The following is a 25,328-nucleotide window of genomic DNA, read 5'->3' on the forward strand; positions in this document are numbered from 1 at the left end:
GCAAAAGTAATAATTCCCAATCGGGGTGTATCACAAAGCAGGATCAATGAGTTAGCCAGCAAACTCTCCAGCCTAAATAGTCCGAAGTCATATTTTCAAGTTCATAAAGAAAATGTGAAATGGGCATGACTTGACACTACTAACAACCCACATTCAAGATAAGCTTTCAGGGTAGGATGCTTTTTTTCCTTCAGTTTTCTTCTAAAGATGACACACCCAAATCTATCTGTATGTAGCTCAGGCCCTGAATCAAGGATATGCATATTATTGATACCATTTGAAAGGGAACACTTTGAAGTTTGTGGGAATGTGAAAGTAATGTAGGAGAATATAGCACATTAGATCTGGTAAAAGATAATACAAAAGGGAAAAAATGTGTTTGTATTTTATTTTTTATTTTTTGAAATGCAAGAGAAAGGCCAATAAATGACTTAGGAATCTAGGAGCAATTTAGATTTTGTCCGCTAGATGACAGCAGTGTATGTGCAATGTTTTAGACTGATTCAATGAACTATTGTATTTCTGTTCAAAATGTTGTATCAAGACTGCCCAAATGTGCCTAATTGGTTTATTAATACATTTTCAAGTTCATAACTGTGCACTCTCCTGAAACAATAGAGTGGTATTCTTTCACTGTAATAGCTACTTTAGATTGGACGGTGCAGTTAGATTAACAACAATTTAAGCTTTCTGCCCATATCAGATATGTCTATGTCGTGGGAAATTTTCTTGTTACTTACAACCTCACGCTAATCACATTAGCCTATGTTAGCTCAACCGTCCCGCAGGGGGACACCGATCCTGTAGAGGTTTTAATGTACCAGCTCGATCTGGTGGTCATGTTTTGTGATACACTCCTCAACATATTCTCTGTGTGATGTTTAGCAAACAATGTACATTTCAATTATTTCCTTTCATGGGAATGGCTGAAGAAATAGTGTGTTGAGATATATATCCAAGTCAACAATTATTGGCACCCGTGGTAAAGATTTAACAAAAATGACAAAAAAAAATCATAATCCTAATACTGAGCTATTGTATGCTCCAAAATGTTTTAGAATTCTATTATTTTATACAATTGGAAACAAAGAGATTTTGTTTAGTAAGAAATGTTTTTTCTCAAAGATAGGGGTAAAATTTATTGACACCTCTTAATTCAATACCTTTAACTCACCTTGTGAGGATAATGGCACTGAGCCTTTAAAAAAAAATGTTTTTATGTGATTGGAGAACACATTGGTTTAGACCATTCCTCCATACATAATCTTTCCAGGTCTTTGATATCCTTTGTCTGTTCTCATGGCTTACCCTCTTCAATTCAAACCACAGATTTTCAATGGGATTCAAGTCTGGAGACTGAGATGGCCATTACAATATGTTGTGAAATTTGTTAAACAAAATCTCTTTCTCTGAACAATTTGTATTAGCATAAAGGAAATATAATTTCCCATGTTTTTTAGCATACAATATAGCTCAGTATTTGTATTTATTTTATAATTTTTTGCCCATCTTCTGTGGGTTTGTAACGCAATGTATTTTTGGTGGGATATAGTTGTACTTTCTTTGTCCTTCATCGCTTTGCTCTGTACACTATCTGCCAGCCCAGTAATACTGGCATCTCTTACTGTATTTAAATAAAATGAAAAGAAGCAGATTATGCAATTTCTACACTTGGAGATGTGTAAATATGTACAGTTAATGTGTTTTATTTTGATTTTATATTGTTAGAGAGACAACAATGAATTGTGAATTTTTGGGGGGAATTGTAATTAAGTATTTTCTCATACCCTTGCTTTCAATACTTATGTTTGAAGATTAAATTGTGGACTGTAGCTTTCTTTTTATATGGGAGTCTTTTTTTATTTAATATTAAACTATTTACAGAAAATGGGCCTTCTTTTGTGTTGGTATTTGCAACTAATAGTAGGCTTCATCTACTGAATTGTGTCTAGCAAATCTCTTATTTGCAAATTCATGCTTGAGACAGTGGAAAAGGCCAGGAGCCCAAACTCAGCTTTTGATCAATAATTTAAGTTGCTTCCCATCGGTGATGTGACGAGCATACATTCCAGTAAGTCTTCATGGGGGAGAGAAAATAAATTAAGGCGCTTTTAGGGCTACATTTCATTCATGCATGCAAGTGGGGGTAAACACGTTAACGTCAATGAAATTGTACGATTTAGGAAACATTATTCATAGTCCTTTAATAAAAACATAAACAATTAAACCTTTCATCCATAAGACGTTATAGGCCTATGCAAAGAACGTGGTGATGATGCTGATAGGCTACATCCGGTGTCTGGATAATGTGGATGCTGAGGCGGGTACCATAAGGGAAGCGACAGACCACGCCCTACGCTCTACACAGTGAACCCCAGCGCAAAACAGGCGATGCACTGGTTTACCTCAGTCTGCCTCACCTTCAACCGGCCCGACCGAGTGGTGCCATCATCTAACAACGACAACATCTAAGAAAAACATCCGAGACTACGTCCATCTTTAAAGATTTGGCCAGAGGATGAATTCGACATTATAATATATTCTTACAATGATGTAACCCACTGCGATTTTAACTAGAGTTTATATGCATAGGAAATTTTTGCTGCGACATGCTCGAAGCATCATTTTTGGTCTCTAAATTGTAATTCATCCGTAGTTAACTGTCAAGCTTTACCTCTGGGCTGCAATCTTTTTCAGCCTTGAAGACATAAGAATTAAGGACGTATCTTTTAGCATCCAAGCAGATCTGTCATTACTTATTTTACAGTCGACTGGGCCTGCAAATTGTGATTCTCGACTAGTTTATTCCAACCCCGTCAATTTAATTTGCGCAATGGCGGATGTAACCTCCGAATGTAATATCAAGGTGTTGTGTCGCTTTCGCCCTCTGAATCAATCGGAGATTCTGCGTGGGGATCAATTTATTCCTACATTTCTGGGAGATGACAGTGTCAGCGTTGGGGTAAGGCACTTTGTTTCTGATATGCTCCTTAAGAAATTATTAACTTTTTCTGTTTTCGTTTGGACTGCCAATAGCAATAATTTGTGATTAAAATTAGGCTACTTGACTGTAATAATTTATGTAAACTGCGTAGGCATCAGTTGAACATTCAGTGCAGTCGGCTCTGATTTCCCCCCAGTGTATAGGCCTAACACGTTGTATTTACTGCGGCTACATATCAGGCCTCATATCCAATAACCTACCAATGTACATTAACCTTGTACTTGCTTAGGTTATTGATAACAGAAATGAACCCCTTTCAATGGAAATGGCCTCAAGATATTTACTACAGTCCGCCGCCTATATGGATGGTCTACATAGCGTGCCAATAGCTAATATTGCTCGAATGTTATTTTAGCAACAATATGCTGTTGTTATTCTCATTGTAATGATTTGGTTCGTATATGTAATTGCAATGGTACTTTAAATGTATAGGCAGGGATTGTATTAGGCCTATGTAATAAATGGCACATACATATTGTACGCCACAGTATCACAATCATCCCTCCTCAGACAGGCCTACTAGTCTGTTGGGTTCTTCAGGGCCAGGGCAGAGTGGAATGAGAGAGTGGATTTATTTACAGTTTAACTGAGGACGTTAAGGGACACACCTTTGGCTGACCTTCTCTTCAGTCATAATTCTTTACAGTGGGCCAAGAATCTGTTCTCTAACTGCATATGGAGGAGAGGATCAATAATTATTCTCCTGTTTAGAACCGACTCACTCCACCTCTGTGCCAGACTGACTGCCTCACTCTGGACAATGATTTTTGTTCATGACGATGCGTCTGCATTGCTAGTGATGTGAATGGGTCAGCTTCAGGCTAGTTTTGTTATGTTTTTCTGAAGGGAGTGATATTCAATGTAGGCCTATTGAACAATGGACATGTGAACGATCATCCTTTAACTATTACAATGCATTCTGAATGATTTCCCCATTTCAAGACCAGCCATGTCAAGCTCTTGGCGACGTGTCATCTGCTTCAGAAAAGTGAAACGTAATCATAGATTCACAATGAGTAACGATAACGTGGCTATACACAAGGGGTACCAGTACCGAGTCGATGTGCAGGGGTACGAGGTTATTGAAGTAGAGACAGTGCCTTCAGAAGGTATTCACACCCCTTGACTTTTTCCACATTTTGGTGTGTTACAGCCTGAATTTAAAATGGATTAAATGTAGATTTTTTTCTCAATGACCTACACACAATATCCCATAATGTCAAAGTGGAATTAGGTATTTCAATATTTTTTACTAATTAATAAAATCTTAACCCCTTTGGCAAGCCTAAATACATTCAGGAGTAAAGATTAGCTTAGCAAGTCTCATATTAAGTTGCATTGTCTCACTCTGTGTGCAATAATAGGGTTTAACCTGATTTTTGAATACCTCATCTCTGTACCCCACATATACAATTATCTGTAAGGTCCCTCAGTCGAGCAGTGAATTTCAAACACAGATTCAACCTCAAAGACCAGGGAGGTTTTCCAATGCCTCGCAAAGAAGGGCACATGTTGGTAGATGGGTAACAATAAAAATAAAAAAAAACATTGAAAAAAATCCCGTTGAGCATGGTGAAGTTATTAATTACACTTTAGACGGTGTATCAATACACCCAGCCAATACAAAGATACAGGCGTCCTTCTTAACTCAGTTGCCGGAGAGGAAGGAAACCGCTCAGGGATTTCAACATGAGGCCAATGGTGACTAAAAAATGTTACAAAGTTAATTGGCTTTGATAGGAGAAAACTGAGGATGGATCAACAACATTGTAGTTACTCCACAATACTAACCTAATTGACAAGAGTGAAAAGGAAGCTTGTACAGAGAAAAAATATTCCAAAATATGCATCCTGTTAGCAACAAGGCACTAAAGTAATACTGCAACAAATGGAGCAAGCAATTCACTTTTTGTCCTGATTACAAAGTGTTATGTTTGGGGCAAATCTAATACAACACATTACTACGTACAACACTCCATATTTTCAAGCATAGTGGTGGCTGCATTATGTTATAGGTATGCTTGTAATTGTTAAGGACTGGAAAAATTTTCAGGATAAAAAAGAAACCGAATGCATCTAAGCTCAGGCAAAATCCTAGAGGACAACCAGGTTCAGTCTGATTCCACCAGACACTGGGAGATTAATTCCTTTCAGCAGTACAATAACCTAAAACACAAGGTCAAATCTACACTGGAGTTGCTTACCAAGAAGACAGTGAATCTTCCTGAGTGTCCGGGTTGACTTAAATCTATTTGAAAATCTAGGCAAGACTTGAAAATGGTTGTCTAGCTATGATCAACAACCAATTTGACAGAGCTTGAATTATAAATAAAATAGTAATGGGCAAATATTGTACAATCCAGGTGTGGAAAGCTGCTAGAGTCTTACCCAGAAAGACTGCCAAAGATGCATCTACAAAGTATTGACTCAGAGATATGTCTGTATATATTTTTCAATAAATATGCAAACACTTCTAAAAACATGTTTTAACTTTGTGATTATAGGATATTGTGTGTAGATTGATGAGAAAAAAAATCTATTTAATCCATTTTTAATTCAGGCTGTAACACAACAAATGTGGAATAAGTCAAGGGGTATGAATACTTTCTGAAGGCACGGTATGTAGAGTGCATTCGGAAAGTATTCAGACCCCTTGACCTTTTCCACATTTTGTTACGTTACATGCTTATTCTAAAATGGATTACATAGTTTTTTTCGCTCATAGATCTACACACAATTCCCCATAATGACAAAGCAAAAACTGTTTTTTAGAAATGTTTGCAAAAAAAATTTGCCAAAAAAACTGAAATATCACATTTACATAAGTATTCAGACCCTTTACTCGGTACTTTGTTGAGGCACCTTTGGCAGCGATTACAGCCTCGAGTCCTCTTGGGTATGACGCTACAAGCTTGGCACACCTGTATTTGGGGAGTTTCTCCCATTCTTCTCTCGAAGATCCTCTCAAGCTCTGTCAGGTTGGATGGGGAGCGTCGCTGACAGGTATTTTCAGGTCTCTCCAGAGATGATCGATCGGGTTCAAGTCTGGGCTCTGGCTGGGCCACTCAAGGACATTCAGAGACTTGTCCCGAAGCAACTCCTGCGTTGTCTTGGCTGTGTGCTTAGGGTCGTTGTCCGGTTTGAAGGTGAACCTTCGCCCCAGTCTGAGGTCCTGAGAGCTCTGGAGCAGGTTTTCATCAAGAATCTCTCAGTACTTTGCTCCGTTCATCTTTCCCTCGATCCTAACTAGTCTCCCAGTCCCTGCCGCATGATGCTGCCACCACCATGCTTCACCGTAGGGATGGTGCCAGGTTAACTCCATACGTGACACTTGGTTTTATCAGACCAGAGAATCTTGTTTCTCATGGTCTGAGAGTCCTTTAGGTGCCTTTCGGCAAACTCCAAGAGGGCTGTCATGTGCCTTTTACTGAGGAGTGGCTTCCGTCTGGCCAGTCTACCATAAAGGCCTGATTGGGGGATTTGTCCTTCTGGAAGGTCCTCCCATCTCCACAGAGGAATTCTGGAGCTCTGTCAGGGTGACCATCGGGTTCTTGGTCACCTCCCTGAGCAAGGCCCTTCTCCCTCGATTGCGGCCAGCTCTTGGTGGTTCCAAACTTCTTCCATTTAAGAATGATGGAGTCCACTGGGCTCTTGGGGACCTTCAATGCTGCAGACATTTTTTGGTACTCTTCCCCAGATCTGTCCCTCGACACAATTCTGTCTCGGAGCTCTACGGACAATTTCTTCGACCTCATGGCTTGGTTTTTGCTTTGACATGCACTGTTAACTGTGGGACCTTATATAGACAGGTGTGTGCCTTTCCAAATCATGTCCAATCAATTGAATTTACCACAGGTGGACTCAATGGATCAATGGTAACAGGATGCACTGGAGCTCAATTTCGAATAGCATAGCAAATAGTCTGAATACTTATGTAAATAAGCTATTTTTGTATTTGTTTTGTGATAAATTTGCAAAAAAATAAATACTGTTTTGGCATTGTCATTGTGGGGCATTGTGTGTAGATTTCTAGGGATTTTTTATATTTTTTATCCAGTTTAGAATAAGGCTGTAAAGTAACAAAACGTGGGGAAGAAATCAAGGGGTCTGAATACTTTCTGAAGGCACTGTACATATAACTAGGCATGAAGTGACAGATAGTAAAGAGTAGCAGCAGCGTATGTGATAAGTTTGTGCAAAAAAGGTCAATGCATATAGTCTGGGTAGCTATTTGGTTAACTATGTAGTTTGTGCAAAAAGGGGCAGTGCAGATTGTCTGGGTAGCTATTTGGTTAACTATGTAGCTAACTATTTAGCAATCTTATGGCTTGGTGGTGGAAGATGTTCAGGGTCCTGTTGGTTCTGCTACCGCTTGCCGTGTGGTAGCAGAGAGAACAGTCTTGGTTGGCTGGAGTCTTTGACAACTTTTAGGGCCTTCCTCTGACACCGCCTGGTATAGAGATCCTGAATGGCAGGGAGCTCGGCCCCAATGATGTACTGGAGTTGCCATATCAAGCAGTGATGCAGCCAGTGAAGATGCTCTCAATGGTGCAGCTGTATAACATTTTGAGAATCTGAGGGCCCATGCCAAGTCTTTTCAGCCTTCTGAGGCGGCAGAGGCGTTGTCGTGCCCTCTTCACGATTGTGTTGGTGCGTTTGGCACATGATAGATCCTTAGTGATGTGGACATCGAGGAACTTGAAGCTCTTGACCTCCTCCACTACAGGCCGCCGTCGATGTGGATGGGGGGCGTGCTCGGCCCTCCATTTCCTGTTGTCCACGATCTGCTCCTTTGTCTTGCTGACTTTGAGGGAGAGGTTGTTGTCATGGCACCACACTGCCAGGTCTCTGTCCTCCTCCCTACAGGCTGTTTCATCATCGTCAGTGATCATGCATAGTGACTGTGTAAGCACTGGACAGATTAAACAGTATTACCTACAGTCTATATCCTAGGTCACAGGATTATTTTGCTACAGTTTTGGTTTTTGTCCTTGTTGTGTCTGAGCATATTTTTTCGTCTGTCCCATTAATTTATTCAGTGATTGACATACATAAATCATCTATCACTATCCATAAACAAGGAACCAAGAACAAACTTGATTGCTTTTCCATGGTTTGTTTGTTTGGGATATATAAATGAAATAGCAATGCTAGTTGGAAAGACAATTGGAGACAAGAAAATGTCCCTCGTTATTTTCCACTTCAGTATGTCTATACCATGGTTCATCTTGGTCTGTGTATTCCAAATAATAGCTACAGTATTTGGTTTACAAAACTGACCTAAAATCTCTTTGTGTCTCCCAGGGACGGTCATACGTGTTCGACCGGGTTTTTCCCACCAACACCACTCAGGAGCAGGTCTACAATACCTGTGCTAAACAGATTGTCAAGGGTAAGGAAAAAATACTGCCAATGGCAGAATGAACATCCACACACAGTCCGTGGAGGTGTATTAGAGAGACAAAAGAGAAGTCAATGTGAGGTTCTGACTCATCAATTGATTAAATCAGTCGGCGACGTCACACGTTAGTAGCCTACTTGCTGCCTTTGTTTCCCATAACTGTGTTCATATTAAAGGTTATTGGTGTCTTTCTTATTTTCAAACCTGAAGGCCTGAAGACATTTTTTCATTTCTGTAATTTCCTCAAATTATCTTGGTTTCCCTCTGTTTATATAGATGTTCTGGGTGGATACAATGGCACTATTTTCGCATATGGACAGACCGCCTCCGGCAAGACTCACACCATGGAGGTACAGTGGGAGTCATTGCAATTATATGCATAATACAGTATTTTCAAATACTTCTGAAAAAGTGATGATCTCCCATTATGAAATAACTCAATAAATCAGCATAAATTTGGCTCCCGTTTGGTTTCAATCTAAATGTAATACCCCGGATGTTGCTTTGGGGGCATTTGCACCCCATCTAGTACATGGTATTGGAAAAATACTGCTGATAATGATATGAGGATTTTAATATTCATACAATATATAACAGGTATTAACCTCTCAAACTCCAGAGACTGACTGCACAGTATGTCTTTATAGGGGAAGCTGCATGACCCCAATCAGATGGGCATCATCCCCAGGATTGCAGAGGACATCTTCAACCATATCTTTGGCATGGACGAGAACCTGGAGTTCCACATCAAGGTTTGGATTCATCTCCATCTCCTCATCCATATATAGGATGATTCGTTTTTTTTGTTGATCCCTTACACTCTAGGAAAAGGTTCTTCGGCTGTCCCCATAGAAGCACCATTTTTGGTTGCAGTTAGAACTTCGGCTGTTGCGGTGACCATATTACTATCATACCAGTAAGATTCCACGTGACCATGGTCACAGTAATCTCCTTTTATGTACTCTGGACATTGGTAATACCCAAACTCGCTAACAATCATCAGGTCGCTAAAGGCCTGGTACTCAGGGTTCTATTGTCTCTCTAACCACTCTGACATCAATGCAAATGCAAGAAAAAAATGTCCTTAAACACTTATCATCAAAGCAGTATGTGCTTTTGTAACCGATGTGAAATGGCTAGCTAGTTAGCGGTGGTGCGCGCTAATAGCATTTCAATCGGTGACGTCACTCGCTCTGAGACCTGAAGTAGTTGTTCCCCTTGCTCTGCAAGGGCCGCGGCTTTTGTGGCACGATGGGTAACGATGCTTCATGGGTGTCAGTTGTTTATGTGTGCAGAGGGTTCCTGGTTCGAGCCCAGGTTGGGGCGAGGAGAGGGACGGAAGCTATACTGTTACACTTTTAAAACTCACTCCACTGTGATTAATACATTTGAAGAAAGAAGTGGAACACATGGTCGTTGTAGATGTTGTTTCAAAGCCTAACAACGAAATGGACCGCACTTTGATTAATTCAAAACACCCATACACAATATTAGAGCTTATGCATATGAGCCCAACCTCGGAAAAAAAGAAGGATTGTGCTATTATACAGTACATAGCCTACCACATATTATGAATGGCAGAAAAACATACACAAAAACTGATTTAAGTCAAAACTGATTTTTTAACATTTTTATTTCACCTTTATTTAACCAGGTAGGCTAGTTGAGAACAAGTTCTCATTTGCAACTGCGACCTGGCCAAGATAAAGCAAAGCAGTGTGACACAGACAACAACACAGAGTTACACATGGAGTAAACAATAAACAAGCCAATAACACAATAAACAAGTCAATGACACAGTAGAAAAAATAAAGTCTAGCGTGTGCAAAAGGCATGAGGAGGTAGGCAATAAATAGGCCATAGGAGCGAATAATTACAATTTAGCAGATTAACACTGGAGTGATAAATGAGCAGATGATGATGTGCAAGTAGAGTGATACTGGTGTGCAAAAGAGCTTGTGATGTCTTTGGTCTAGCCTATACTCCAAAATGTAACAAATTCTGGTAATCGCCTTTGAGTGTGAACTATATTATTATGCATTCTAGATGGACTGGTTACATGATGCCACACTCCAAACTTTCTATCCAGTCTAGGAGAGAACGTAGGCTATAGGCCTAGGCGATGCTGTTGGTTCATTGATTGTGCAGTGCGGCTTACAGACGTATCCTACAATTATAGTGAATTTGTATTTGATTTTGAATAGCGTAGTAATAGGGTGACACATTAGGCTACCTTTATCGGCAGAATATCTCACCACCGTGCGTTTCCATCTCCTCCCCTCTCTCCTTCATTACTTTCTCAAGCGAGCAGAGAGGAGCTGTCAACAGTTTCATGAAATATATTTAGTTGTGAAAACATTTTACTATCGATTTTCCAGGACAGATTTCACTTAGTTTCCCAAATGAATCACTGGGTAGCTGCAGGAACAGGGTTGGAGAGCCCATGGCATACAGAGTTTGGGCGGAATATCACCTGTCATGTTGAAGTGAAATAACCAGAGTAGCTTACCCGGCATGAGTCAAAAACGAACCTGAGTGAATGTGGGCTCCATTTGCTATTAGAGTGCATACAGATGACGTCTTTTTTCCCCAGGCCCATTTGATAATGGGTCATTCAAAATCGAAACAAATTTGACATATTAGTAAAGACAAAATTAAATTGAGAATAGTCCGATGGGTGATAATATGATCACTTGACGAGAGAACAGCGTGTGCAGCCTGAGGGAAGGATCAGAGCGCAGGCTTTTTTTGCTTCTTTCTCAAATCATCAATAGCCTGTAGGTCACATCATGCAGCCCATATATGTCTTGATTTCTAAAACATTCTACGGTTTGCTTCATTCACAACTAAAGTTGCCAAATAACTCTAAACGTATAGGACCTGTTTCAAATGATCGTTTTTACGCTCAACATAGCCACTTCTTATGCACACTCGCTACGGAATGGGAAAAATGTATTCAGCTCAAGTTCAATTATATTCTTCTTACTGTAAAATCATATAATGTAAAATAATGACACAGGACTTATAAGCATATCTTGTCTGCTAAATGAACAAGCCTACAGCCTATGGCATGGCGCATAGCCGGATAACATACAGTAGTATCATATTCTGTTCTTCTGAAATACATTCTCTTCACATCGTAATGTTTCTTTAGACCTGCCGAAAATAAACAATGGATTTATTTTGATGGTGTACATTCAATTGATTTATTAGACATTTTTAAATGTACATTTTCTAAAGGCCTCTAGGTGTGGAGGCCTGGAGATGCTAAACCTGTTTATGTTCATTAACGGCCAGTTACCATGACACCAGCAGTCTTTTGCAATACAATAACTGGCTGACAAAATGTCATGACCGCCACAGGCCTAGGTAGAACCTTTTTGGATTCCATGTAGAACCCTTTCCATAGTGGGTTCTACAAGGACACCAAAAGGTTCTACCTGGAACCAAAAAGGTTCTAACCGGGAACCAAAAAGGATTCTTCAAAAGGGTTCTCCTATGGGGACAGCCGAAGAACCATTTTAGGTCCTAGATAGTACCTTTTTTTTCTAAGAGTGTATGAGTAATCCTCCATTTGTATACCGCAATGACTTGGTGCTCTTACATGGAGCCACGGTATGGATGACTTGATTGAGGTTATCTTCTCTTTCCCCTTTCCTGTGCTTAGGTTTCATATTTTGAAGTCTATATGGACAAAATTCGGGATCTGCTGGATGGTTTGTGCATAGTTCTTTACTTACCAAGTCCACATCTAATGCCATGACAAAGCCAAATCTTCTTCAAAAATGGTCTGACCTAAAGGTTGTTCCTGTATCTTTTAGTGACCAAGACTAACCTGGCTGTTCATGAGGATAAGAACAAGATCCCATATGTGAAGGTGGGTTTTGACGAGGCCCACTTGTCACCGACTACACCTACATCGGTTCCTAACGGTTCCTAATGTTTTCCAAGAACAGAGGAGCATGTGTATTCATTATTAACCCTTTATCATCGCACTCGGCTGTCATCTCTCCCTCCTCCCCCCTCCCTGTGATGTAGGGCTGCACCGAGCGCTTTGTGTCCAGCCCTGATGAGGTCATGGATGTCATTGACGAGGGGAAGAACAACCGCCATGTTGCCGTCACCAGTAAGTCTTCAGAATGTTCTCTCCATTCGTCCGTTCCGTTTCATTCCCACCCCTCTCCTTTTTAGCAGTGAATCCAGTGCCCCGTCCTTCTGCTAGCAGGAGAGTTGCATGGTTAGTCGAGTGTCTCATGACAGTTGGGTCATGTGGCTCGTTATATGGCTTATATAACAGGACTTCTTCTCACATGTGTTCTGCTTACAAGCAGCATCTCTATTCGAAGGACGTTCACAATTATAATGGTCCAACTGGGTGTCTGCTGGCTGGTGTAATACTCTCACTGTAAACTAGTGATAACACAGGAACGGGCTCAGGTCTGACATTATTAAGTTGGTGCAATAAGATAGGAACAGATAAGTAACATGAGCCCTTATTCTGGGGACTGTAGGTCGCGTCAGGAGAAGGATTCAGGTATGAGTTCTGTCCTGAAAAAGGTTCGGTCGGGTACATACCGATCATTTGAATCTTATATCAGTGAAATTCACCTTATGCGTCCGGAAAAGCATTCATTAAACAATCCACATGTAAATCAATCCCTGTAAACACTAGATTAGACGTTGTGCATATTGACATGAAGGTGCTCATTCGCCTCCATGTTGTTCTCCCTCCTCGTAGACATGAATGAGCACAGCTCTCGCAGTCACAGCATCTTCCTGATCAACATCAAGCAGGAGCACGTGGAGACGGAGCAGAAGTTGTGTGGGAAACTCTACCTGGTGGACTTGGCTGGTAGTGAGAAGGTAAGACTTCACATCCTTGTCTGTCTGGTTTATCTAGCTGGGCTGAGGTGAGTGAGACTATGGGTCAGTCTACTCTGCATATGCCATTGTGACAGAGCGGATATTATAAGCACAGTGACACTGGTGTTTTTGACCTTTCCAAAGGTCATTGAGTCACAGTCAGTAATTTAGTCTCTCTCGCTCCTTTGCTCTTTCTCTATTGCTCTCTATCTCTCTCGCTCTCTTTCTCTTTCTCTTTGCACCTGTCCCGCTGTGTCTATCTCTGCCGCCACTCTCTTTCTCTCTCTCTCAGGTCAGCAAAACGGGCGCTGCGGGTGCCGTTCTTGATGAGGCCAAAAACATCAACAAGTCTCTGTCAGCCCTGGGCAACGTAATCTCTGCACTGGCTGAAGGGACGGTGAGTCCAGGACAGTGAAGCCGTCTACCTTACACACCTGTCACCCTAATGTCGATCCAGCCCCTACACATATCCATCAGTACCAACTCACTGTACAATCATCTCCCTGCCATCCATGCCATAACCCACCTGAAGCCTGGTCAATGCCAACTCACCACACACACCTATCAATGCCAACCTTCTCCTGGCCTTACTCTGCCGTCAACTGAAAAAAGGTGCTATCTGGAACCTAAAAAGGGTTCTTCGGCTGACCCCATAGGAGAACCCTTTGAAGAACCCTTTTTGGTTCCAGGCAGATTCCTTTTGGTTCCAGATAGAACCCTTTTGGGTTCCATGTGTCCTATGGGGACAGCCGAAGAACCCTTTAGGAACCCTTTTTTTTTTCTTTCGAAGAGTGCACTTACTCACTTCATCCCTTCTTCCTCTGTTTTGTTTGCTAGAAAACCCACGTGCCATACCGTGACAGCAAGATGACCCGTATCCTGCAGGACTCTCTGGGTGGCAACTGTAGGACCACCATGTTCATCTGCTGCTCTCCGTCCAGCTTCAACGACGCTGAGACCAAGTCCACCCTGATGTTTGGACAACGGTAACAAACACTTTGCCCCCATCTTGTCTTCTCCCTGCGTTGACAATGTACCATGTCAGCAGTGTCAGCTGTCAGTTCTGCACAGAAAGGGCCAATGTACCAATATGTCCGTAGTCAAATGATTTTGCATGCAATATTTCCTTAACCCGTATTCATATTCACTTGTTCCAATATGAATATGCCGATATTACTGGTATGATGAGTATAAGCTGTTGAATATGCAGATATTACTGGCGCGACGAATAGAAGCCGTGTCGTTAATGTCAATAACGTCCCCCCTGCCCTCCAGCGCTAAGACCATCAGGAACACGGCCTCCGTCAATCTGGAGCTGACGGCCGATCAGTGGAAGAGGAAGTACGAGAAGGAGAAGGAGAAGAACAAAACCATGAAGGAAACGGTTCAGAGGCTGGAGGCTGAGCTCAACCGCTGGAGGAACGGTGAGACGTACTGTAATACACGGAACCGGAGAGCATTTATCATGGTTGAGGATTCCTAGTCTAAGTCTTTGTTTTGTTGTTAATAATGATAGTTTTTTCCCTCCTAAATGTTGATTGAATTTATGCTGTTAATATACTTTAAAAAGAACATGCTTTTCATGCATATTCTTGATGTTCCTTGAACTCTGCTTGAGGTTGGGAGCAAAGGGCACACGGTCATTTCATTTCCTGGAAAAAGCTAGACCGATGAATAGGAAGTCAATTCTCTTAAGAGCTGACATAGACTGCTGACGCATCACCTCCTCTCCACTCTTCTTGCTCCTCCAGGGGAGAATGTTCCTGAGACGGAGAGGACCACTGCTGACGTGGTGCGCCTGGAGACGGCGGAGGAGCGGAGCCCCGTGATGATCCTGGACAACGACACCTCCTCCATCGTGGTGCGCATCTCCGAGGAGGAGCGTCAGAAGTACGAGGAGGAGATCCGCAAGCTCTACAAGCAGCTGGACGACAAGGTCGGGGCCTGTTGAAACACACCATACACCACGCCATACACACACACACACATTGAAGGGTATTACATACACTGAGTGTTACAAAACATTAAGGACACCTGCTCTTTCCATGACATGGACTGACCAGGTAAATCCAGGTGAAAGCAATGATCCCTTATTGATGTCACTTGTTAAATCTGCTTCCATCAGTGTAGATGAGGAGATAGGTTAAAGAATGATTTTTCAGGCTTGAGACAATTGAGACATGGATTGGGTATGTGTGCCATTCAGAGGGTGAATGGGCAAGACAAAAGATTTAAGTGCCTTTCAACAGTGTGTGGTAGTAGGTGCCAGGCGCACCGATTGTGTCAAGAGCTGCAACTCTGCTGTGTTTTTCACGCTCAACAGTTTCCCGTTTGTATCAAGAATGGTCCACCACCCAAAGGATATCCAGCCAACTTAACACAACTGTGGGAAGCATTGGAATCAACATGGGCCAGCATCCCTGTGGAACACTTTCAACACCTTGTAGAGTACATGCCCGAAAAAAATGGAGGCTGTTCTGAGGGCAAAAGGGGATACAACTCAATATTAGCAAGGTGTTCCTAACGTCCATATTTCCACTAGCAGACCAAGTGACCATAGTGTGTGTGTGCGTGTCCCCACAGGATGATGAGATCAACTTGCAGTGCCAGTTGGTTGAGAAACTGAAGGAGCAGATGCTGGATCAGGATGAGGTGAGGACACACTCGGACACACGCTCGGTTCCCCTCTCTATGTATGTATCTCTGTCCAGGCATCTCTCGTTCACGCAACGGTCTCATTAACAAATATGTTAGCTTTTTATTGTGATACAAATCTTGATGATCCTGAATCTATACATGCTGGTATAATAGTATCGTAGCATATAGTTCTCTTTGTGTTATGGGCGCTAGGGGGAGTAGTGGTAGAGGCATACAGATGGAAAGAGGTCTCACTTTTGTATATCTGCCATTATAGCATGGGCAGCGGCATTTAGGCAGTCATGGGTAGATGGCATACAGCTTATGTCAAAGTGACGTCAAAAGTTGCACGTTCAGCGAAAATGTGGGGATTTTATATTGTATAATTGTATACCAGCCGAAACGGCTACAATTTTCCGCCGGCTTCCAACGGTTGCATTTTTATTGGATGTTACATTTACCCTCCCCACACATAGAAGGGTGGCTGCGTGTTATGTTCGTCACTGTTTTTCCGACCGCCGGTGTGTTGTCCGGTTGCAGTAAAGACGATCAACCTCTCAAAAGGTTATGTTTGTTTCCTGTTAAGAGTCGTAGGGTTCGCCACAAAAATGATGGGGGTTTTTCATCTGCGATTTCCTGGCCATCCTCACGTACTGTCGCTCCTACGGTACTACTCTGCTGAGCACCTTTGGCGCTCCGCCCAAGCAAGGCATTTGATTGGTTTGAAGTGTTGCGAAGCGTCACTGATTTACTCTGGGTTTTCCACCCCTTTGAGCCATTGATCTCACCAGGCTTCCCTGATCGGAAAGCCTGGTTCTCAACGAGGCTAACCCTAACTCTAACCCTTTTCCTAACCTTAACCTAATTCTCCTAACCTACCGCCTAAGTTCTCCTAACCTGCTACGAAAAACTCACTTCTGACCGTAGCTGTATAACATCTAGTCAAAACCCATTGAGGCTATCTCCATTTTAAAGTAGGACATTTGATTCTTCTTTTGTGTTTGAAAAAAGTGTACAGCTAATATTGGTGATGTACTGCCACCTGCAGCGCTAGAGTCCTGAACCAGCTCTTGTGTGTCATTCGTTTATTGTGACCACTGGATGGCAGTGATATAGCTTAAAGCCATTTACAGACCATAGCACCCAATTTCAAGATGAAGACAATGCTCTGATCATTGGCTGATCTCTCCCAACCCATAGGAATCCCCAACCTGTTGACTACTTTAAAATGGTGGAAGCCCTCAATGGAAGTGTCCATGCTAAAACTTGGGTTATATGCAAGTAGAATCCTTTAATTGTCTTCATTGGTAGAGGTGACATCTTATGGGGATGTACAGTAGGCCTATACAGACGATGTTGTAGAATTATAACCAAGCAAACAAATAACCTGGAATCCTCTCTATATCTACCCTAAATGTAGTTCATAATGTGATACATTTGGCTGTAGCTACAAGCCATTTCCTACCCTTTCAGTTAGGCAGCAGATCTCTTTCAGTTGAACAGTTGTCATAGCAACAACAGAGGATGACTCATGCCAATTCTAAATCCAGGCCATCTGTGTGTGTCTTGTGTCTGGTTGTACTGTGTAAAATATGAATATTACGAATATTGTGTGTTGTCCGAGTATGTGTACTGTGTTCCTACGTATGATCATGTTTGTGAGGCTGTGTTCACGTGATTCTCTCTCTCTCTCTCTGTGTGTCTTCTAGCTGCTGGCGTCGTCCCGTGGGGATGGGGACAAGGTGCAGGCGGAGCTGGGCCGCCTGCAGGTGGAGAGCAACTGTGCCAAGACAGAGGTGAAGGAGGTGCTGCAGGCACTGGAGGAGCTGGCCATCAACTACGACCAGAAGAGCCTGGAGGTGGAGGAGAAAGGCCTGCAGAACCAGCTGCTGGCCGACCAGTTGGCCCAGAAGATGGTGGGTTCAGCAGGGCATAGAAATACAAGGCATAGAACGGACATAAAGTCTACAATGCCTTTCTATGAAGTGCTGTATGAAGTCTATGTGGTCTTTATGGATTCTTTGCTCTGCTTGGAATTACCAGAGCTCTGCCAACGTGGCGGCATCATTTTGATTTGATTTTTGCACACGGAAATCTGTAGCCTATCTATCGTTTTTTTTTCTGCCCTCGTTCAATCATCTCGTCCCACTCTCCTGTCTGCGGTGCAGGCCAATCTGATGGAGTTGGAGGCGGAGCTATCCCACATGCAGGAAGTGAGTGGTCAGCAGAGGAAGCGCATCGCTGACGTCCTCAACGGCCTGATGAGGGACCTAAGTGAGTTCAGCACCATCGTGGGCAACGGGGAGATCAAGCTGGTGAGTTACTTCCATCTCCTACTGCCCCTCTGGAACCACTGAGATAGAATAGTTAGATAGATGGGCAGAGAGAGAGAGAGAGGTTTTGTATACAGTATGCGCTTCATCTCCTTCCCCCTCATCCCTCCATCTCTCACCCTCCCTGTGAGCCTTTCTTTCAATCCCTCTCTCTCCCATCCTTCTCGAATCTCTCTCTCTCTCGCTCTGCTGCAGCCGGTGGAGATCAGCGGGGCGATCGAGGAGGAGTTCACGGTGGCCCGTCTCTACATCAGCAAGATCAAGTCGGAGGTCAAGTCCATGGTGAAGCGCTGTCGCCAGCTGGAGAACCTGCAGCTGGAGTGTCATCGCAAGATGGAGGAGACGGGCCGCGAGCTCTCCTCCTGCCAGCTCCTCATCTCACAGGTCAGCCTGGGCACCTCGGTGTACGCAAACATCACAACCAGCTAGAATGACTATACTCTACACAGCATATGTATATAAATACATATGGTATGTTGATACCATGTATACCAGAGGAGGCTGGTGGGAGGAGCTATAGGAGGACGGGCTCCTTGTAATGGCTGGAATGGAATCAATGGAACGGTATCGAACACATCAAACATATGGAAACCACACGTTTGTCTCCGTTCCGTTAATTCCATTCCAGCCATTACAATGAGCCCGTCCTCCTACAGCTCCTCCCACCAGCCCCCTCTGATCTATACATAGATGCACTTTACCACCGCACACAATGAATACATTCTTCCGTCATGTCGTTGACAAAATGTGTAGACGTTTTATAAACTGTGTAGATGGGAGTGTATTTGTGCGCAAAGTGACTCTGTGTGGGCTGTTCGCAGCATGAAACGAAGATCCGCTCTCTGACGGAGTACATGCAGAGTGTTGAGCAGAAGAAGAGGATGCTGGAGGAGAGCCACGACTCCCTCAGCGAGGAGCTGGCCAAGCTGCAGGACCCGGGTAACACACCTCCACACACCATCCACCCTCACATCAGCAGGCCCCGGGTGGGAAACCAGATCTTACCGATCTCTCTCTATGTTACAGATAACTCTCTGCTTGAGGAGAAGGATGGAGAGAAGGGTGAGACCGAGGAGGGTAACGTCAAGGTAAACATTGATTCCAATAATGCTAATTATGTCACCTGTTAATGAGCAAAATGAAAGGATTCTGACATTGTTCTTTTCCTTATGGTGGTTCAGAAGGTTCCTCGGCAGCAGGGGGACTCTCACCGTGGTCTCCAACAAAGGCAGATGGCCCGTCTGCGGGATGAGATCAACGAGAAGCAGAGGATCATCGATGACCTCACTGAGTCAGTGTCATCAAGACTACTGTAACCCTCTCAGTTTAAGTGCCGTTGATGAGATAAAAAGAAAATATTCACTTCACTGTAAAAAGCATTCCATTTTTTGTCCCTCTCTCTCTTATTAAACATGATCCTCTCTCTCTCTCTCTCTCTCTCTCTCTCAGTCATAACCAGAAGCTGCAGATTGAGTTGGCTCAGGTGCTTGCCGACTTTGACCGTTTGAAGAGCGTGGACAGCAGCAAGAGCGAGCGGCTGGAGGAACTGTCGTAAGTCTGAACACAGACAAACACAAACACACAACGTGAAGTCACAAAGTTAAGAAATGTATTCTGATTTGAATGTTGCTGATGACGATGCGTTTTCTCTTCCTGTCAGATTCCTGCATGAACGCCATGAGCAGACCAAGCAGGACCTCAAAGGGCTGGAGGACACCGTCGTGAGTGGCCCTCTCTCTGTCTCGCTCTCAGAACCCTCCTCTCTTCCTCCTTCTCTCCCTCATTGCCCCTTACGTCTCTTTTCTCGCCCCGTCTGCCTCTTTCTTCTCTCTCTGCTTCCACCTCTCTTTTCTCCACTTTCTCCCTCGTTTTCCTCCCTTTTGATACTCTTCTTCTCCATCTCTGTTTTCAGGCCCGGGAGCTCCAGACCCTCCACAACCTGCGCAAGCTGTTCGTTCAAGACCTCACGTCGCGGGTTAAAAAAGTGAGCGAGAGATGGCGGGAAAGACAGAAGATGCCCCCTATTAATCACTATGCAGGGCACTAAAACCCCCTTTCATCTCTCTCTTTATTTCTCTCTGTTCCAATTATTTTCTTTCTTCCACAGAGTTCCGAAATGGAGCCTGATGACAGTGGGGGGCCTTGCACCCAGAAACAGAAGATTTCCTTTCTTGAGAATAACCTGGACCAACTTACAAAGGTTCACAAACAGGTGAGAGCCTCACAGGATAGTTGTGTAGTCTGACTTGTTTTGATGACGTCAAACCTTACTGGTCACACCAGGAACTTCTCTCCTGCTCCAAGTGTGAACACTCGCCATGATCCTACATCGCAACCGAGCATCGCCCCGTTCCCTTCTCAACCTTTTCCCCCCCTCGCACACTCAGCCCTCTACCCTTGGCTCCTCTTGTCTCTGTCTCGCTTCTATTCCCTTTTCACCTCTTGTTCTTGTGCTTTTTAGTGTGTGTGAGCATGGATGTGTGTGTGTGTATTGGGTTTCTGTTGTTGTTCTTGTTGTTGTGTGTTAAGAGCACACCCGGCAGGTGATGGAGTGTCACAGACAGGTACAGGCCCTCGCTTCTCCTTCGCTTCCATCTCCCAGCAGGCTTAAACATCCCCTTTTCTTCTGTATATATTTTTTAACCTAAAATGTCCCTCTGCCTTTGGCGCTACGCATAAGGCTTCTAAAAGGGACACACACGGCTCGATGCTTCCTTAACACTCTTTCTTGGCATGCCGTTTTTTTGTCGTTGTACATCGGAGATGTTTGAAACGGAGAGAGATGTTTGAAAGAGAAAAAGAGTGAGCCGCATGTGAATGTGTGTGTTTGTGCGATGCCGTACTCACGGAGACGTTGTCACGTGTTATCTGACAGGTTCGGAGCTGTTTTAGTCTGGCATGAACCCATGGAGGAAAGGTTACACCGTATATTTATCTTTGAATGTTTACATGATTTCATGCTATGGGTTATGAGAGAAGAAACATTTCCATTCAAAATACTTCCGTGACACAAGATATTCAGGGGACACAATAATATTGAAAGAAAACGGGCGTGTGTGGCTAAATGTCACTTTTGATGAGTCATAAAACGCATCGTTTTATGTCAAGGTCAGTGTGCAGTCTCCTCTCCTTCCCTGTTCGTACAACCTCCCCTCATCTCTCTCACACTGGCGTCACCCAGTCTCATCCCGCCCTCTCTTACCTTATCCACCCCTGATCAATCAGTATTCCCTGCTATAAATCTCTCTTCCCTTGTGTCACTCTTTTATTTCTTCTCTCTCTCCTCCCTTCCCCCTCTCTCTCTCTCTTTGTGTTTCTCTGTAGCTGGTTCGTGACAATGCAGATCTGCGCTGTGAGCTTCCAAAGCTGGAGAAACGTCTTCGGTCTACTGCTGAGAGAGTTAAGGCCCTGGAGACGGCACTGAGGGACGCCAAGGAGGGCGCCATGATCGACAGGCGTCGTTACCAGCAGGAGGTGGACCGCATCAAAGAAGCCATGAGGACCAAGAACGCTCTGAGGCGCCCCCATGCGGCACAGATCGGTAGCGCACCCACTCCATATATAGTTCTACTGACTGTGATTCTGCGCTATTTATTGGATGGAGAGCTACATAGGCAGTCATTGATAAACGGAATAATACATGAATAATGATTGGAAGAGTGATTGATTGATTGACCTCAGCATTACTGTCATCCTGCAGCCAAACCAGTGCGACCGAAGCAGCTGCCAGTGTGCTCTCCTACCAACCCCTTCTACACGCGTGTCAGTGAGCCGGCGAACACCTACAGTAATGCCCTGTTCCAGAGCTCCATCACAGAACAGACCACCGCACCCATCTCTCAGATCAGCTCCGTCTCGACCAACACGTGAGTCCCGTCTCACGCTCGTATTAAGTTCATTTAGCTTGGAATAGTTGACTTGTATTGGTGTGTTATTAGACTTAGGAGGGACTGTGTCCTGTTGTCTGTGTTGAGCAGAGTGTCCACAGCGCTGGGCTACAGAGCAGTCAACCCCGCAGACATGCTGGAGTCCTACCCACTCAACATAGACAGGGATAACGGTGAGTCCCAGAGCCATACAGTTCACCCAATCACCCACGTCACCAGTTCTGTTTGTTTTTTTCACTGTACATTATATGTTACTCTAGCTAAGAGCTTGTAATTAGGTTATTGATTGTCAGAAAAAAAAGTACAATTGTTTTATACACACTAATGCTCACTCTTCCCTGTTATATTCATGAACAGGAAACACCGTAGACGTCAATGACAACAGGTAAGCATATCGGCGCCTCAAATGTATATTGTACAAGCATTACAATGAGACTAATTGCCACTACTACTAGCTTTTGTTACTCTATTAGTACTACTACCAGAGCTGCTTCTCCCACACTACAGTACTGAATTGTGTGTGTGTGTGTGTGTGTGTGTGTGTGTGTGTGTAGGAGTGATGTGCACTGTGGCAGTAAGGTGGACGACCCAGGCAGACTCTACATCGTTCAGCAGGAGACCGCTGCAAGTTAATGACATGGTAACTAACACGCATGCACGCATTAACTCGCAACAAATGATGTCATCAGTACACATGCCGAAGGATGAATTACTCTTCCCTGTTTGAAACTAGTCTCCTAGCAATCTATTTCCTTTTCTTTCCACAGATGGCCGAACACTGTGTTCAGTACCTCTCCCATATATTTGCATGCCGCCGTCTAGCGTCCCTCCTCCTGCACCCGTACGTGGCCAATGACGCCCCCCTGTAGCCCAAGTCTTACTGTAATAGCTCAGCCCCATGCTCCCAATGGTGACCACCCACTCATACGCTCCTGTGATTAGAACACATAGTAGTGTATACTCCTGTATGGGTATTGACCAGCACTGTGTCTGTACTGTCCCACTTTACTCGACAGTGGCATCATAATGCTGACCTAGAGCGTCGTCATAACCATGCCCTGGCATCTCTCCTATAAGACGTCGTGTCGGCTTACGAACAAAGGATCTCACTCTGCATGTTGCCCAGCTAGCCAATTAGCCAACCTGAATCTGTGCATGTTTCATGGCAGCGTTACGCAATTTTTCTATGAACTGGGCTAAACCGCTACAGATGTCATGCAGAGTTTATGATGCTTTTGTACTAGCTGTACGATGTCATTGTCCAGTCAGTACTGAGGCATGTGTAACTCAGCCGTGCTCTATGGCCTTTAGAGTCTAACACAGCCTTAACAATAAATGACAACAGCTGATTTCACATGATCATAACATGCAGTCATGTGTGTACATATAGAAGTATCTGTGTATTTCCTACCTCTAGCTCTACTGATACACCTTTTGGCGCCATTTCCAAAACCGATGTTGTTATATTAGTAGATTGTAGGCAGTGAAGCGAGCTGTTGTGTTGTCCAGTGAACTCGTTTGTTTATACAAAGACTCCTCTTCATGAAGTAAAGCATGAGGTTATTGATCAGATAGTCTCTCATTTTAAAATAGTGGCCCTTCTACCTGCTCCTCAAAAAATGCATTTTGACAAGCGGTTCTCTCTGTGTTCTGTTATAGGGAACAAAATCACGTCAAACGTTTCTCAACCTCTATATAAAAAAAATGAAGTTATTCAATGTACCCACAAAACACCATGTGTTTTCAAACTTCTCCCAACTGAGCTGCCACCAGAAATGGGTTTGAAAGCATTTCATTTTATAGTAACCGTGGCATGTTAGTAATATCAGCTTTGCTTTACTCTCCAGTGCTCTGCTGTGTTTTCTCAGTCAGAATCCTGATCAGCCAATCGGGACAGAGAAAACCAGCGGTTGCTGGAGCTGTGTTGGTCTTTTGACAGGTATTGCACTGTATAGAGTTGGTACACTGACTGTAGTCTGACTGTACAGTGTGGACTTCAGGTCAACACTAACAGACCCTTTGACCCACATGTTGGCCTACTAATATCAACAATATGACTGGAGCCTACAGCATCTCAGGATCTCTGATTGATAACAGTGTGTAGTGGGGCCACCTATGTCTTGTCTATTTAACAACAAAATTGCTAAGTGATCGAAGACTCATAACCTCCTCCACTTGGATACATGAAAGACTGAATGATTTCGAACCAGGCTTTCCCCTGATGATTGTTTTGATTCCCGTTTGAGGTCGTTTTTGGATGTAACATGTTTGAGAAATTGTACTACAGTCTATAGTACAATAGTGTGTCACTGTCTGACTTTAGCATATCTAACATATGTGATAATATTGTTCAACTTGTAAGTATAACTGCATATCAGTATGTGATTAAATGAAAGGAAATTAGCCACCTAATATTACTTTGTTATGGAACCATAATGTGTACTGTATGTATTCATTTCTGTAGGCCTATATGCTCGTTATGTGATTCATCGTGCGACATGCATATTTCTGTATATACTCATTAAAATATGTGAATCATTGTGTTGTAGTTGGCAGAAATAAACCCTTACCGAAATAAGTTATTAAAGACAATCATGTCCAAAGAATCATTGTGTTGTGAAATGTATTGTGTGAGTGAAGACTGTCCGAATGGTTACTGAGTAAGTCCACAATATGTGCTGGGCATATAGTATGAGTGCACTGTGCATTAGGAAAGTATTCCATATTTTTTTACATTACAGCCTTATTCTGAAATGATTAAATACATTTTTTCCCTCATCAATCTACACACTTAAAAAGAAATGTTTTTGCAAATGTATTAAAAATAAAAAACAAATATCTTATTTACATAAGTTTTCAGACCCTTTGCTCTGAGACTTGAAATGGAACTCAGGTGCATCCTGTTTCCATTGAGCATCCTTGAGATGTTTCTATAACTTGAATCCACCTGTGGTAAAATCAATTGAATGGACATGATTTGGAAAGGCACACACCTGTCTTTATAAGGTTCCACAGTTGACAGTGCATCACTTTCAGTGAGTTGGTTGAGGACAGCGAATGGGTTGCAAGGCTTGTAAACCCCAGTGTCATATCCAAAATCACTGCAATAAAACACAGAGGTCAATTTTCCACCTCCAGCGCTCATGAAGTGCAGTGGCTCATCCCGAGCTAAATCACAGTGTTAACACATCACAAACCAATGA

At 43.2% G+C, this 25,328-nt stretch overlaps 1 protein-coding gene across 1 annotated transcript; it reads left to right on the forward strand.

The window, feature by feature from the left end:
• The first annotated feature begins 2,833 nt into the window (after nucleotides 1–2,833).
• On the forward strand, nucleotides 2,834–22,758 carry kif5aa (kinesin family member 5A, a). The gene is made up of 27 exons (XM_039007478.1): nucleotides 2,834–2,962; nucleotides 8,309–8,396; nucleotides 8,682–8,755; nucleotides 9,053–9,157; nucleotides 12,073–12,121; nucleotides 12,227–12,282; nucleotides 12,444–12,531; nucleotides 13,144–13,268; nucleotides 13,561–13,665; nucleotides 14,106–14,254; nucleotides 14,544–14,692; nucleotides 15,020–15,204; nucleotides 15,852–15,920; nucleotides 17,615–17,821; nucleotides 18,074–18,220; nucleotides 18,434–18,622; nucleotides 19,060–19,224; nucleotides 19,384–19,529; nucleotides 19,688–19,789; nucleotides 19,899–19,959; nucleotides 20,151–20,222; nucleotides 20,346–20,450; nucleotides 21,563–21,779; nucleotides 21,939–22,104; nucleotides 22,216–22,298; nucleotides 22,483–22,510; nucleotides 22,680–22,758. The coding sequence occupies exons 1-27, from the start codon at nucleotides 2,834–2,836 to the stop codon at nucleotides 22,756–22,758; spliced, it is 3,138 nt and encodes a 1,045-aa protein (XP_038863406.1).
• Nucleotides 22,759–25,328: the final 2,570 nt, after the last annotated feature.

This window comes from Salvelinus namaycush, chromosome 14, assembly GCF_016432855.1.
Source record: "Salvelinus namaycush isolate Seneca chromosome 14, SaNama_1.0, whole genome shotgun sequence".
Lineage (NCBI taxonomy): Eukaryota > Metazoa > Chordata > Actinopteri > Salmoniformes > Salmonidae > Salvelinus > Salvelinus namaycush.

Coding starts and splice junctions, on each gene's coding strand:
- kif5aa (XM_039007478.1), top strand. CDS start 2,834: ATGGCGGATGTAACCTCCGAATGTAATATCAAGGTGTTGTGTCGCTTT. Junction 19,225..19,383: donor CTCACATCAGCAGGCCCCGG/GTGGGAAACCAG, acceptor GCAAAATGAAAG/GATTCTGACATTGTTCTTTT. Junction 19,530..19,687: donor ATCATCGATGACCTCACTGA/GTCAGTGTCATC, acceptor TCTCTCTCTCAG/TCATAACCAGAAGCTGCAGA.